Below are 15,095 nucleotides of genomic sequence, written 5' to 3' on the forward strand. Positions count from 1 at the left end.
AAATATGCAAACTATAAATTTTACAAAATTGACAACATTTTTAACTTGGAAAGTCTTAGGATGATATACTATGCTTTTGTACAGTCTTTAATTCAATATGGTTTAGTTGTATGGGGTGGAGCCTATGACACTCACCTTCTTAATTTATTTTTGATTCAAAAGTACATAATTAAGACAATTTAAAAAAAAAACCTAGGTTATATTCAAGTGAATCCCTCTTTGTTGAATTTAATGTAATGACAATAAGGCACTTTATTTCAAAAGACTCCTTAAACATATTGTTAAAAACAAAGATACATTTATCAGAACTGATAAACTGTTTTATAACTTAAGACCTGACACATCTTTGAAATATATTATTCACGATTCAAAGTTGAGCTTCTAAGAAGACAGATCATGTATATGTGCACTAGATTTATAAATATTTTACCATTTGATTTTGAATTAAAAGTCCGAGATAAAATTATTGATACTTGGATTAAGGAGAGGTTCTTTTTTTCACTGGGAGCGGAATGGTGGTAGTGTCAATTTGATCTGTCTTTTTTCTCATTTAATATTGTTTTTCATTCGTTTTTAAGCTATCTATGTATTTACTCGTTTATTCTTTTTAGTTGATCAACTTTTTTCAAGTTTTTGTTTTTATTTATTTATTTATATAAATACTCCCACCAGCGGGCAAGATGTTTTTTCTTTTGCTGGTGGCGCCTAAAAAATTCTACTTTTATCTTAGGTTTTCATGATTAGTCAAGTTCTATTCTATGTTATTTCTTAAATTAAGATATTGTGTTTTTGTTAGACTTGTCTAATTAAAATTTTTGTAATGTATGAATTTTTTGCCAAATAAATTTCAAATATCTCTTTAAGGTCTTTGATTTTTTGTGATTTCTTTAAAACGTTTTCCATCTAGCTGTCAAGCTGTTCAAGTCTTCATGGTAGTTGATAGCAATTGATTTGAATTTTTGTTATAATTTGTTAACATTATTATCTCTTCAAACGTTTGACTAATGAACTTGATTGAACATACTTGATTGTTCATCCGTAGGTTATCAAAATGAAATTCTAGTAGATCATCAATTCAAATCCCGTTTAACAAAGGCTATTTGACCAAACTGAATACTTGTTAATAGAAAATAGAATCTTAAACTTCTCGTAGATGAATCTGTGCTCACAGCAATTTAATATGTTCATATTCAATTGTGAGTCTGACTTTTCATTTATAATTTTTAACTACCTACTAACTATAATGCTTTGTTCCAAATTGATGTAACTACCAGATAAAATTTTTTTCAAGAATAAAAGTTTCAGACCAGTAATAATAATTATAATTTTTTTATTAAAAATTAATTGATTGATTACCTAGAATAGAAAATTCATCCTTCGCATTATCCTTGTGACCATTTTCCTTCTCTTGGCGTACCTCTTCTTTCCTTTCTGCTATAATCTAAAAAATTATAATTTGTGAATTATTGATATAGTTGAGAAAAGGAAAATTATTATGATTGAAGTTTTTAAGTGAAATAACTCATTATTGCAAAATTATAATTAATAAGATGAATTCCAATTCAAATATAATTCATAGAAAATTAAGTAAGATGAATTTCACATTATTTATTGAAGAATGAACAGTATTATGATGTATGAATTTTATAAAATAATTTAATGAATCTTGTTGATTTTTTAGAATTCTAGATTCCTAAAATCTATTCTTTCAAGGATACATGAGAAAATAACTCCATATCGTTAGGAGTACTGATTAAAATTATGAATTACATAACCTTCATAGCTCACGTAATTAAATAAAAATTATATTTCTCATTAAGTTTGGTTATTTGTTGAAAGACACAACCACTTTAATAAATGATGATAATGCAAAAAAAACTAAATATTTATTTACCTAATACCTACGGTATATAATACGGTACATCAGACGTTCGTCAGTGTCATTAATTCTTGAATAATTCAAATTAGAAACTTTTGTATTTTTAAGCTTTTAATTATGATTTTTTTAATTCTGTACTGATAAGTAAAAAGGGGTCAAGTCACAAATCGTCGATTTTGACTTTTCTAAATGTTCTTATTCAGAAAATTTGCTCTCTTTTGGTATAAAGTATTTAAGTCTATGCGGTATTGTTTTAGAGTTATTCTCATGATAAAATGGATACATCTTAGAAAAAATAATTCTTGTTTGATATAAATGATACAAGTCAACTCATAACCTTCAAAAGGTAGAATTAAAACTAATAAGTAATGGTAAAAATGACACAAGTCAACTTATAACTTTCAAAAAAAGAAATAGGTATTGATATCAATAATACAAGTCAACCTATCCCCTTCAAGACGCAGCAATAAGGTATTGATATAAATGATACAATCCAACTCAAATCAAGATTAAAAAGGGTTAAGTCAAAAAATGCTTTGATACAAAGGGTTTAAGTCGTACACATTTTTGTTTACAGCTGTATAAAAATGTCAATATCTGAGAAACCATTATTGGACACAGTAAACATGTAAAGAAATATGTAGAGCAACGATCAGCGTTCTTATACTTTCAATAATGATTCATAAATTTCATACAGATTTTTTTGAACTTTGTTTTTGCTCTCCTGAGCAAAAATCATGAAAACTGACTTAACACCTTTATACTTCTCAGTACAGAATTTCAAATCATAAATTTGAATCCTCAGCCTACTATGCATCTAAAATCCACTGCTGCTCCCATCTTGCATGCTAAAACTTCAAATTGTAATTACCTTATTCGATAATCCGTGTAGAATTTTGATACATTCTTGATGTCTTGTATAGTAAGATGACATCTTGAAAATAAAATCTGGTTGCAGCCATATCTTTGCTTGTCTGTTTTGAACAATCGAGCCAATCCTATCAAGATAAAAATAATATGTTAATTAAAAGAATGAATGAAAATAGAGAATCAAGCAGTTAATAAAATAGCATTTCTAAATATATAACTCACAATGTATATAAGTGAATGTATTATGCAAGATTCACAATTCAAATTATTTCTAATGCTCTATGTAATAGTCGATGTTGGATATGCTTATAAAACTTTTACAACATGCATCTGGTAAAAAATAATATTGTATTTTGTAAATTATACCGTACGTCTATTCATTTGGTCATGGTATTCTATTCTTGATTATGTCTCAAAATGAAAAATATCACTTATAAATGAGTATAAATACAGCCTCCAAGCCCAAGCCTATCTATCTATAAATTACTGCAATGCCAAACTTGCATTTTCCCTTCCTTCTCAAAAAATAATTTAAAAAATGATCACATCCTAGATAAAAATGCGTTTTCATCAAATACTTACTCATAAACTGCCTTCACGTAATCAGAGTCCTTGTCGTTTTGAGAGTTTGATTGATATCCCATTGCCGTTTCTGTAAGACATATATTGAAATCAAATTTGAATATCTATACCTTCCATAAACATTAGGGGAAACTGGATGTGTGGATCTCGAGTTGTGGCTCAATAATGAAGTTTCAATAATGGACTTAATCTTGTAACTAAACTTATTAGTAAATAATACATACTAATGAATTTAATAAATATTGAATATTTTTGATAATAGGTACTGATGAGGTAATGATTAGAATAGTAATGTTGTGAATACAGAATTATTTTAATTACAGACGGAAATAAATTGGATGTTGCATTTGTTCAAATGCTAATTAATGAATAATGATTATTAAACGAAAATCCCAATTAAATGCCATAAATCACCCCGAAGACTTCTGCTACTGCAAATATTGACAACAGTGTAAACAGCTAGATGGAAATTCAATGAGCTCTACTATACAAAAATTATTTGTCAGCCCGGGAAACGAACCCAGTACCTCCTAATTGCTGGTCAGGAATGCTTACCCTTACACACAATTTCCATCATTTCTTTTCTTCCACCTTTCCTCAATTTCCATCATTGAATTTCCAACTAGCTGTTTACCCTGTTGTCAATATTTGCAGTAGCAGAAGTCTTCGGGGTGATTTACAGCATTTAATTGGGATTTTCGTTTAATAATTATTATTTTAATTACTTTGTCGCTGTAAATAATATAGGTGCTGCCATGATTCTTTTAATCACAGAGATCAATAGATTATTTATTTTATATCATCATTTTAAATTGTCTATTTTCTGTCACTTTTGACTGATCAGCTCTGTATTGAAAGATTTCTCACACTTTTCAATATGGTGTAAGCAGAGGAAAAAACTACTAATTTCATAGAAATTTTTATTATTCCATAGTCAAAAATTGTACATACCACAGACTACATCAAGAGTGCATGATGTAATGTATGGAAACACATTGAAAGCATTTTTGTCCACTTCTTTTTCCAGTTTTTCCACAAGAATGTCACTCTGCTCTCTGAATACTTCTATAAAATCATCAAGGATGCGGAAATGGAAGGCTGGTGTCAGAATCTTCCTGCGTTTGTGCCATTTCAAACCTGACAACCCACATCGGAGATCAGTAGATCATTTTAATAAAAAATCAGGTAAATCATTCAATTATGAAATTTTTACAGAACCGAGATAGTGCAATCAATAAATCTGTATTCAATAAATCATTATTTACTGTCAATCAACTTGACATATTTGGTTTAATCTTTTCAAGCATATTTTCACTTGGTCTCAGTTTCATAAACATTCATAAAGTTCTGGAGTCATTTCCCCAATCATGTAGGCTACATGTTTTTTTTACAACTTGAAGAATCGTAACGTTCTTGTCACTGTTTTATTCATAGTTTGTATTGCTGTGCAATGATTTTCAACCGATAAATATACCGGTAATTACTCAATAGAATAATGAATATATTTTTAGATTAGTCTTTTGCCTTACAGTGGAAATTTAGAACAATCAACTATTGAGAATACATAAGTGAACCTATAGTATAATTACAATTCCGCCAATAATAGTCCAGGCAATGAATGTTCAGTTTTTGAACCCGCAGTTCTGTTTAGGGTAGTAAGGATGCTAACATATCAAAAATCCCCACCCCTACCCCTCGTGCTAAGTGGGTGGGGGTGGTTCAAAGATACAATTTTTTGGTTTCTCACATATAACACGAAAACTATCTATCTTACGGACATAACCGTTTATACAAGATTAAAGCTTACATAATTTCCTACAATATTCATCCCACAACTTTTTCTATATCTTCTCTAGTTTTTGAGATATTCGCTCCTAAAGATATGACATTTTTGAAAAAAAACACTTTTTCCTTCAATTTTTCTCTATTTTTAATCATATAACTTTTCAAAACTCGATGGGAAAAATCCATGCTGATTATGAGCTTATAAAGCATTATATTCTCTTCAATTTGATGTATAATCATTTCCCTACACCTGTTGCAGCAGCTTTCGTGTTGAGTGTGAAAACTCCAGTTTTGCAACAATAGACCAATTGACAAAGGAATTTGGAAGGAATGTTTTGAACACAATTTTTGACTTTGCAGCTTTGTTGAGACTAGTTAGGAGGAGAATATATCAAAAGTAATAAATTCTCTTCATTTTTTGTTTTGTGAAATTTTGTGATATTCCCAACAGTTCCCGAGATATTCGCTCTTGAAGGTGTTAAATAAAACAATTATTTCATAAATAATAAACAATTATTCATGAATTCTCATAAAACAATTATTATTTATTTTCATAAAATAAAACAATTATTATTGAATTATCATTAATTCTTAAAATAACAGGTTATAACCATTTTTTTGCTCTTTCAGGTCTTAGGTAACTCTCCAACAATGCATCTTATAAATTAATGCTTATCGTAGGTTTGTAGAGCATTAAATTCTCTTTGAAATAATGTATTAATTCACTATTCTTGCAAAAAATGGTTATAACCTGTTATTTTAAAAATTACACACCTTCAAGAGCGAATATCTCGGGACCTGTTGGGAATATCACAAAATTTCACAAAACAGAAAGTGCAGAGAATTTATCAAGCTTCATTTTTGAGTTATTAATAATTCAAAAGAAAATACTGGTGATTGAATCGAGCCTGAAAGTCTTTGACTTTTGGACAGAAGGATGAAAACTCAAAATGCTGATCCTATTATACTGGATGATCCAGCCGGGGGTCTAGACGGATAAGGCGAGCGAAGCGAGCCTGATTGCTAGTATATGATATATATATAATTGCAAAAAAAACTATGAATATTTTGTCTTTTGTAGTTTTTATTTTCACTTACCTGTACTTGTTAAAAGTCCAGTGCCAAGCCAGGGATGTAAATAATAGTATTCTTGACTTTTTTCAATGTGTTTGATGCTCCCCATTATTGGCTGCAAATGAAAGTCATGATTATAATCACTTACGGTGATAGACTTTATCATTTTATTTACAAACAAATTATTAGTTCCTCAGTATAATGAAAAATACTTTTCCTCACTTAGTACAATAATTTTTTTCTATGGCATTTTTTAATACTATGAAAGTATTTGTGTTCGCATTCGATAAGACTATTATAATACTCCTGAATTATTATAAAATCAATATAGTTCAACTAACAATATTGCATTCTAGAATATTGAGTAATTCATTCATCGTGAAGATAAACTCTTTTGTATTGCTCAGTATTTTTCTTTTGTATTCTTGAGCGAGTGTAATAGAAAATATACTATTCAGCTCTGATATAAATGAATTTACGGTCTTTGGACCATACATTTAAAATTATAATTTCTCTTTTCTCCATTCTCTTTTTCGATGCTTCATTATGGTATCGAACAGAATCATTTTCATTTTAATTGGAAAAACCAAATCAAATTCAGTTTGCACTGTTACTTCACTCACCTCAACACATTCTGCTTTGGAAATGAACACGTATGGCTTTGTACCAAGCCATCCTTTGCAAAATCCCAAACGGGAACCCCATAATTGTCTTATTCCAGATAAGCGCTCAAAGATCTCTGTGAATTATTAAATAACTTGTTAGAAAACAAGACATGCCATTTTTCTCAGGTACAGGAATAATAATTTGGAAATATTTCCTCCTATTACAAGTTTGATTACTCTTCCACTTTTTTTACAATTATTGTTTCTATCCATTTACTGTCAGAATATTTGGAGTTTTCAAAGGCAATTTGGTTGGAATAAATATACAGAGGTAGTATCTATCTAGTTCGTCTCGTTCAAACTGAGACCTTCATTCCCAATTGAAGTTTAAATCCAGAGAATGAGGAGCAGTACTCCAAATTTATATTCCATAAATCTAAAGACTCAGCTTGAGATCTAACTGAGGACATTTTTTATAAATGATTGAAATTAGTCCTGTTTAACTAAAATTAATATTGAGACACGACCAATCAAACTCATTTATTATTAGACATATTCAAAATCATCCGAAATCAATTTTTTAAGATCATCTAAGTTGAGGATTCTTAAATTCATTTAGTCAAGTCAAAGAATACAATTTACATTGTTTAATGAAGTTTCCATACTTTGTTCCATAATAGAAATTGTATTTGTCAATCTTAAGTTTAGTAATATTTTGACAAAAATAATATCGTTCAAGACGTGATGACATTTGAAAATATCCGCATGATGATAAGTACCTACACATCAATGATGATAGAAATGTGTGATCATTACTTCACCAATCAATAAATATAATTATATGAGACATTGCATTTTTTGCACTTACCATCGTGATCCACATTCACCTCAATGGCATTGCCAACTAATGGAAGTCCTGGAGGGCCGGGGATCAGGCCAATTAACTTCAGTAGCCTTGCTCTCTTATAGTAATTCACTGCCAAGTAAACAATCAGAAGAACCACAAGTGCTGTCAAAATAGGGCTGAATAATAGTCCACTGCTATGAGGAAGTAATGATACGAACAGTGCCCTGAAAAAGCAATATATTATATATTTTTTCTAATTTGAATACAAGATTTAAAGGCTATTGTAGATTTCCAGAATGGTGGAGAAAGATTTTTATTGGATTGCCGCCCTAGAAAAATGTATTGTAATGTATTTTATCAAGTTATCGTTTTACCCTTCCAAAATAGCATTGAATTCTCATCATAACCATATTTTTCCATTTGTTTCTAACTGGTAATCTCAGTTCCATGATATAATTTTCACTTATAAATTCTTTGTTATCAATAATTTTCTCAGAGGTTCCTTTTTCTGATTGATTATGTCTGTTTAGTTCATGTCAGTCATTCATATGTCTGGTTACCTGCTGAACTGATTGTAGTCAAGCTTAAATAAAGTGGCTCAGACACTTCATGCAATTTGTAGGGAAATGCCACTGAAAAGTTTTCTAAGAACGTAAAGCTACGTTGTACTAATAAATCTACTTAATGAATCTACTAATAACGTGAAGTTGTCTATGATAGGGGATAATATAGAACTGTTAAATCTGCTATCACTGCATAACATGGCAAAATTTTTATATTAATTGAGTAATTGTCACCTGGTCATATGGGACATATATATGCATCATATATTTATCTCATAGCGTGAAAATTTGCTGATAGCTACCCTATTACTTGTAAGACGATTCCAATAAGTTCTAATGCCAACATTCAATTTGTTAAATCAATCCATGCCTATATAACCATCCATAATGAATAACCCAGGATTTATGTGTTTGTTCTTTGTCTCCAGTTCCTGAGTATGATAATTGAAATTAATAGAGAATTGTATCAGAAGAACTAGTTCATTCTTATCCTCAATCACAAGGTACATTTTGAGCTTAATTCATTATTTTTTTTAATTATCTGAAACAATAGGCTTTCGTATATCAATGAAAATAGCTGTTCACTATACTTACATGACTATCCCAGCACTGAGTCAATGCCCGGATAGAGGTCTTGAGACTTACAAATCACAAACAATACAGCAACTCAGAGATTGTACCAATTACTGGACGAGTACTCCACAAAACCAGTTGTTTTAAAGACGTGAATCTTCCCCTCCACTGTTAAGGGCAATTCAGATAGGATAATTCAAGAAGACCAAAACAATAAACCAGTCCAGTTAGTGTGACTTGTTTAAAAATAACATCAAATAATTGTAACGGCCGGTGAAATGTTTCCCAACCGTAGAAGTTTTGCCTTGCGAAATGCGTTTGAAGTGTGGAACGGGATGTTCATCGGGTAGGCAGGCAGAGTTGTTGAATTGATGTTGAAGGAAAATTGTTATAAAGAGTTAGTGACCTTTAAATTGGTTTACATCATTGCATAATGATACAAGTATGGTCTACTGCACTCGTCAAGGCTATGAAGAGCCTCGGGGTGAATAACTGATAATATAGTAGTTTAATAATAGTATTCACTTCTTTTGTAAATGATCTGATTCAAAGCTTTTAAGAATATTTAATCAATCGTCATCTATGGCTTCAAATTTAAATGACTATTTTAGCATTTCTTCAAACTTAAGTGGATGTTGATAAACTAAGTGTATGGTATATGAATAATGGCCTTAGAATAAATATAGCTAAATACAAAACTTTATCATTTACCCGGCAGGTAGCTTCACACAGATGCATCTATAGTATTGATGGTATACCGTTGGAGGAGGTAGAGTCTTTTAAGGACCTGGGTGTGATTTACAGCTCTGATTTTACATTCAATAAACATATAGACCTTTTGTGTAGTAGGGCCAATCAGCAGATGGGGTTTATCCTGAGAACATGTTCACCTTTCAATGATGTCTCACCCATAATATTTCTGTATAAATCTCTTGTCCGAAGTATTCTTGAGTATGCGTCTGAAATTTGGAACCCTTATTGTAATGATCAAGTGCTACTTTTGGAGCGTTTACAAAATAAATTTTTAAGGTACATTTACTTCAGGAAATTCAATTTCAATTGTCCGTTTGACTTTCCCTCTGACACTCTGAGAAATATGTTTCAATTGAAATCATTAAAAACAAGACGTGATGTTAAGTCTTTAATTTTCCTTCATAGCTTATCAAATAATAAAATAGATTCCCCATATTTGCTTTCATATGTAAATATTTATATATCTACCATATCACGTCGCTCCTTTTTTCTCTTTTTTTGTGCCCCGGTCCAGAACTGTGAGTCACTATAATTCTCCGGTCAACAGAATTCAAAGACTTTTCAACTGTTTCTTTGGGCAACTGGACATCGTCTGGTTCTCTCGTGAAAAATTTTATAGGATATTAAACAGTCTATTGTGAGATATCCTTGCTCAGTCGTGTTGTCGATTATTTGTTGCTGTATATAGGTGTGCATCTATTGCACTATGTACTCGTACTTCTTACTCATTCTGTTGCTTCATTGGCAGGTACCAGTCCTCTGACATTCATTTGTTAGTTTTATCCATTCTTTGTAACATTTTTATTTTAATTTTAGAACCTTTTCATTTCTATATTCCGTTTTATATTTATTTTATTGTACACATCTGTTTTTTTCCTTCTCTTGTATTTCTATAGTTTTTTTTCTTTTAACAATATTGCAATTGTAAGTTACTTTGTTCATTGTTTTTTCATTGTATAATAATCTTGTATTGTTGTATTTGTGAAGGAGACACATTAGGGGTAACCTGTTGTCTCCATAAATAAATAAATAAATAAATAAATAAATAAATAAATAAATAAATAAATAAATAATAAATAAATAAATAAATAAATAAATAATAAATAATAAATAAATAAATAAATAAATAAACTTGAAGCCCTAAAATTCAATGCTCGTTAAAGTTTTCCATCTCTATTATTTTTGACTACCGGTACGAAAAATCGTCTTTTTAATGAGTTTGCCTCTTGAATTGAATTTTGTAAGGTAACTGCATCTGAAGAGTGCTTTTATTGTAAAATATTCAATATACTCACGGTAATCAATGTAGGAGTATTAGACTATTTCTACTGTATTTAATAGTAAAGTTGAAGATAAAAAATATTACTATATCTGTGGGAGGTATATCAAGGATATGGTAAATGGGAGATAAGAAATATTGAGGAATGCAGTGTAACTGTATACAAGCGAAGGATTGAGAGATGGCTGTACCTTATGGGCTGGGAAATGACAGAAAGTCTGCTTCGGTCAGTATAGGTACTGGAATTGAATTAATTTTTTAATTTTCGGAATTCTTCTATTTCTTGACTCAATTAGTGAGAATCAGAATACTCTTCTTCCTTCTTATGGCACATTTGTACTGATATCATTTGAGGGTCCGCTAATTACTGCTCCTATATAATAAATCTTCAATAGGCATATCTTTATTTTATTATTTTTTTTTCTTTTTTATATTCTTTTTTTAAGATTTAGAAGTATATTATTTACATTTCCATGAATACTATTAGAATGATATGATATTAACTTTTTCCCTTGATATCTTTGTCATGGATTCATTACTATACTACCACGGAGATGTCACCATCTCAGAGATGAACAGCATAGAATCACTCTATTTATGCTAAGGGGGTTAAATTTTAGGTATTAATCTTTATAATGCCTTATCCAATAACTTAAAGGGGCTGGAGTCGAAAAGATTCAGAATGGAGTTGAAGAGGGAGCTGGTGAAGCATTGCTTCTATTCCATTTCCGAATTTCACAAGCACTTTGCCGGCACCAGGGAATCAACTTCAACTCTAACGATGCGTTATTAATTCGTTAAATTAGGAAACTGAATTTCAGTGAAACATTGACAAATCCTTATACCCCTTTCACAGGAGGTCACAGGATGAAATAAACTAAACTTAAAAAAAACCTATAATCTACTGCAGTACCATAAGGTTTGCTACTATGATAGGCAGTATGTTATTAATGTATTTTAGTTATTCATCTTACTATTATTGTTCAAGTATTATTGAATATGTATATGATTTTTTGTGGAAATAAATAAATTGAATTGAATTGAATCTAGTAAAATGTAGTTACTTGTACTAGAAAGTGATGCAGGCCATTGCAGCCAACAAATTTATGAAACGTAATAGATCTGGATTTAATTGGTTAAGCCTACCTAGAACTCACCCCTACACACAGACATGGTATATAGTCTTGTAGTGGTATTCTTGTAATAGTAGTACTATTAAAATTGATTGTATATTTTAAAGAATAAAAGTTATTTGATTTGAGGTTAAAAATAAGTAGTAGGCCTGGATTCTAATAATTATACATTTAAACTTTTCTATGAATTCAAATACATAAGATTGAACGAGACCATCATTTCAGTAGTTTTTATCTTCTAATTATTAATGTTCTTTGTTTTTGTGTGTACCGTTTTTGTTGTTTTTGGTTTCTTAGATACATTTGGTTGGCTAGATACATCTTATTATCAAATGCTCAATCTCTATAAGAATTGATAGGCCTACTACATTTAGTGCCACTTTAATTTCGAAAAAACCTTCTCTGATTGGTTCTCGTGAACTTAATCACGATTAAAATTTAACCGGGCTTTGTGCAACCGAGCCTTAATGTTTTAATGTGAAAATGTAATTTCAACGTGTAATAATAATTCATTCAACGAGTCATTTCAACGTGTAAGTCATTTCATAAGGTGTGATAATTTTAAAAATTTATTCTAAGAAATAGTTTTTGGATTCGGCTTAATTCTTTTTCGATCTCATCATAATCTGTCCACGTTTTGTGCTTCTCTCTACTTGGAAATAAAATATTATTAACAGTGTAGGCTATGTTTCAAATTCCAGATCTATGAACATGCTATCAATATTATTGTAGTTTTTTCAGTCAATTAAGGATTTTTAAGAAGTATCGGAAACTTTTCCAGTTAATGCCTCTTCCTCACCCTCTCTGTATGTGCATTGGGATCTTCTCGAGAGTTCAACCTTGTCCGTTATTTTTATTATGTAAGAATTGCATCGAAGACCGGAACGAAACTTTCACCAATATCAGACTAGGTAGCCATGTTATTAAACTTGACATCACTGTCCACAATACAAGGTCGTCTACCTGAACGGCCTTGCAATATAATTTCCAGAAACGGTATCGCCGCAGATGATACAGCAGATAATATCTCCCTTTAAGTCTATAGAGTGTAAAAATCTTTAGAAAAATGACAAAACAAAACATAATTTCTGATAAAATAAATATAATTATACCTATTTTGATTATTTCTTTTATAATTTTTCTATGGTCACCCTTAATTGAAGATTCTCGTTTTACATCTCGTCATCATTGAGTTAATTGAGTTTAAACAAATTTCTGTGGTAGGCCCACACATATCGTGGTAACTAGAAGAATTTATTGTACGTTATGTACCGTACTACATTTAATGTTGTTCGATTGGCAGCGAAATGTCACACAATATTCCAATTCTAGAATATTTATTTAGATGTAAAATTATTTCAGCCACTCACTCAAATATTCAAATAAATTTCAAATCTTAAACGGTTTTCTGTCAATAGTTTTCTTATTCAAGTTCTCATGAAATGTCGAGAGTTTCCAAAATTGAAATAGTCTACGAAAAATTGAAATATTGCTCCATCCTCAATTATTCAATTATTACCAAAGTATGTAAAAGTTACTTTCATTGTTCATCTCATTAACCAAGGTTTTCATGTTGTTTATAATTAATAAGAACAACGATCTTTCTAATTTCAGTCTAAACACATTGTATATATTTAATTCATGTTTTATAGACCAGTTTACACACTCTATATAGGGTAGTTTGAACTAATCATTACATATGAATCTGATCTAGTCTTAGACCAGATATATATCTGGTCTAAGAGTCTAGTCAAATCAGAGTAAATGAAATGAGACGGGATAACGGAACGATTACGGATCAACCAAATGTACCTAGAATACATTCTAGAATGTATTCTCGGTACCTTGGATTAACCCATTGATGCATAGGTTTTAAAATCGATATAGGGTTACTGTATGCGAAAAATAACCAAATATTAGGTTCATTCATATTTTATTAATACCATCATCATACATTCTAATCAGTTGAGACATGCTCAGTAATATTTTCCTCGAACACCATCCTGAGCCGATGTTCCACACCACCGAATATATTTTGATATAAATTTTCATCAAAAATACTTTCTAGAAAATTGTAATGAAGAAACCAAAATAGGCTATTCTAATAACAATAGTTTCTAAGATTCAAGCTTTATGAATATCATCTCATTACCAATGAGCATGTATGAAGATGATAATGATGATTGTGATTGATGATTGGAGATTGATAATGATGAACCTGATTCTCCCAGTCTTCCTTTTCCTTTGGAAACAATACCAACGTGAATACTTTGTCTCACAGAAAATCTACAACACTGTACAAATTAATTTAGTGGAAACAAACAAGCATGAAAAATTACTCCCGGCCTAAATCTGCAATATTTATTGTTGAGTTGAAAAAGTGTTTGAAAATCCTTAGTTGGTGAGTGGTTGGCCGTGAGTGATTATCAGTTGAAGGAGATGCCTTATTCTGTTGGCCGTCGCCGTCGCGTATTAGTCATTCGTCCATATTCGGACACAGTTTGGCAGCATTCCGTACAAACAACACTTTTGCTTTAGTCAGACTCACTTTAAACCGACAGCATTCCTTATGGAAAACATAACTGCTTTTCATTCAGCAAATGCTGCTGACAGTTTGTAGTGAATCTTACTATAGTGGTAGCTTGTTGGCGCGGAACAGATTCATGCGAAAGGAGGAAATATCCTTTTCTTGCCTTATTTGGAAAAGTGCGCCTGCGCCCCTCCAAAATTATTATCTGGATGCACTGTTTATAGCGCTTGCAAAAAACATATATCTAGGGTATCCAATACAAGGTTGAATTCAGGTTTGAGATTCGGATCTGATAAGGGTGCTGTTTGATATGTTATCGTTTGTTGTAATGCTTGAAATCACTTTCCGATGGTTCGGAACTCTCTTAGACTGTTAATTTATTCATCCGTCCCATGATCCATGCAGGAGCTTAGGGCTCCTATACACATAATCTTCAGTAAGAGTTTTTTTTACAAAAAGGAGATGATGCATATTATTTACTACCAACGTGTATAAATTATATGTATTGGTCTTATTATTATTTTTTCTTGTTACTGCTAATGAATATTTTGAAATTCCAGTTACAATCCTCAAATTATATTTGTTAAACATAGTTCCATGCAAAACAAACTTGCACTACTCT

At 30.7% G+C, this 15,095-nt stretch overlaps 2 protein-coding genes across 2 annotated transcripts in view; one reads left to right on the plus strand and one right to left on the minus strand.

The window, feature by feature from the left end:
- LOC111055719 (cytochrome P450 4c3) overlaps positions 1–8,932 on the minus strand; it is a 28,093-nt gene extending 19,161 nt beyond the window's left edge. The window contains exons 1-8 of the mRNA XM_039421108.1: positions 8,800–8,932; positions 7,664–7,866; positions 6,814–6,929; positions 6,215–6,305; positions 4,283–4,468; positions 3,332–3,401; positions 2,751–2,877; positions 1,357–1,441 (exon numbers count right to left, since the gene is read on the minus strand). Of these exons, the coding sequence (XP_039277042.1) occupies positions 1,357–1,441; positions 2,751–2,877; positions 3,332–3,401; positions 4,283–4,468; positions 6,215–6,305; positions 6,814–6,929; positions 7,664–7,866; positions 8,800–8,801 (880 nt within the window). The 5' untranslated portion in view covers positions 8,802–8,932. The remainder of the gene's footprint in view (positions 1–1,356; positions 1,442–2,750; positions 2,878–3,331; positions 3,402–4,282; positions 4,469–6,214; positions 6,306–6,813; positions 6,930–7,663; positions 7,867–8,799) is intronic.
- Positions 8,933–10,950: 2,018 nt separating this feature from the next.
- LOC111055720 (muscle-specific protein 20) overlaps positions 10,951–15,095 on the plus strand; it is a 42,420-nt gene continuing 38,275 nt past the window's right edge. Inside the window, exon 1 of the mRNA XM_039421109.1 lies at positions 10,951–11,036. Within this exon, the coding sequence (XP_039277043.1) occupies positions 10,992–11,036 (45 nt within the window). The 5' untranslated portion in view covers positions 10,951–10,991. The remainder of the gene's footprint in view (positions 11,037–15,095) is intronic.

Source organism: Nilaparvata lugens, chromosome 2 (genome assembly GCF_014356525.2).
Source record: "Nilaparvata lugens isolate BPH chromosome 2, ASM1435652v1, whole genome shotgun sequence".
Lineage (NCBI taxonomy): Eukaryota > Metazoa > Arthropoda > Insecta > Hemiptera > Delphacidae > Nilaparvata > Nilaparvata lugens.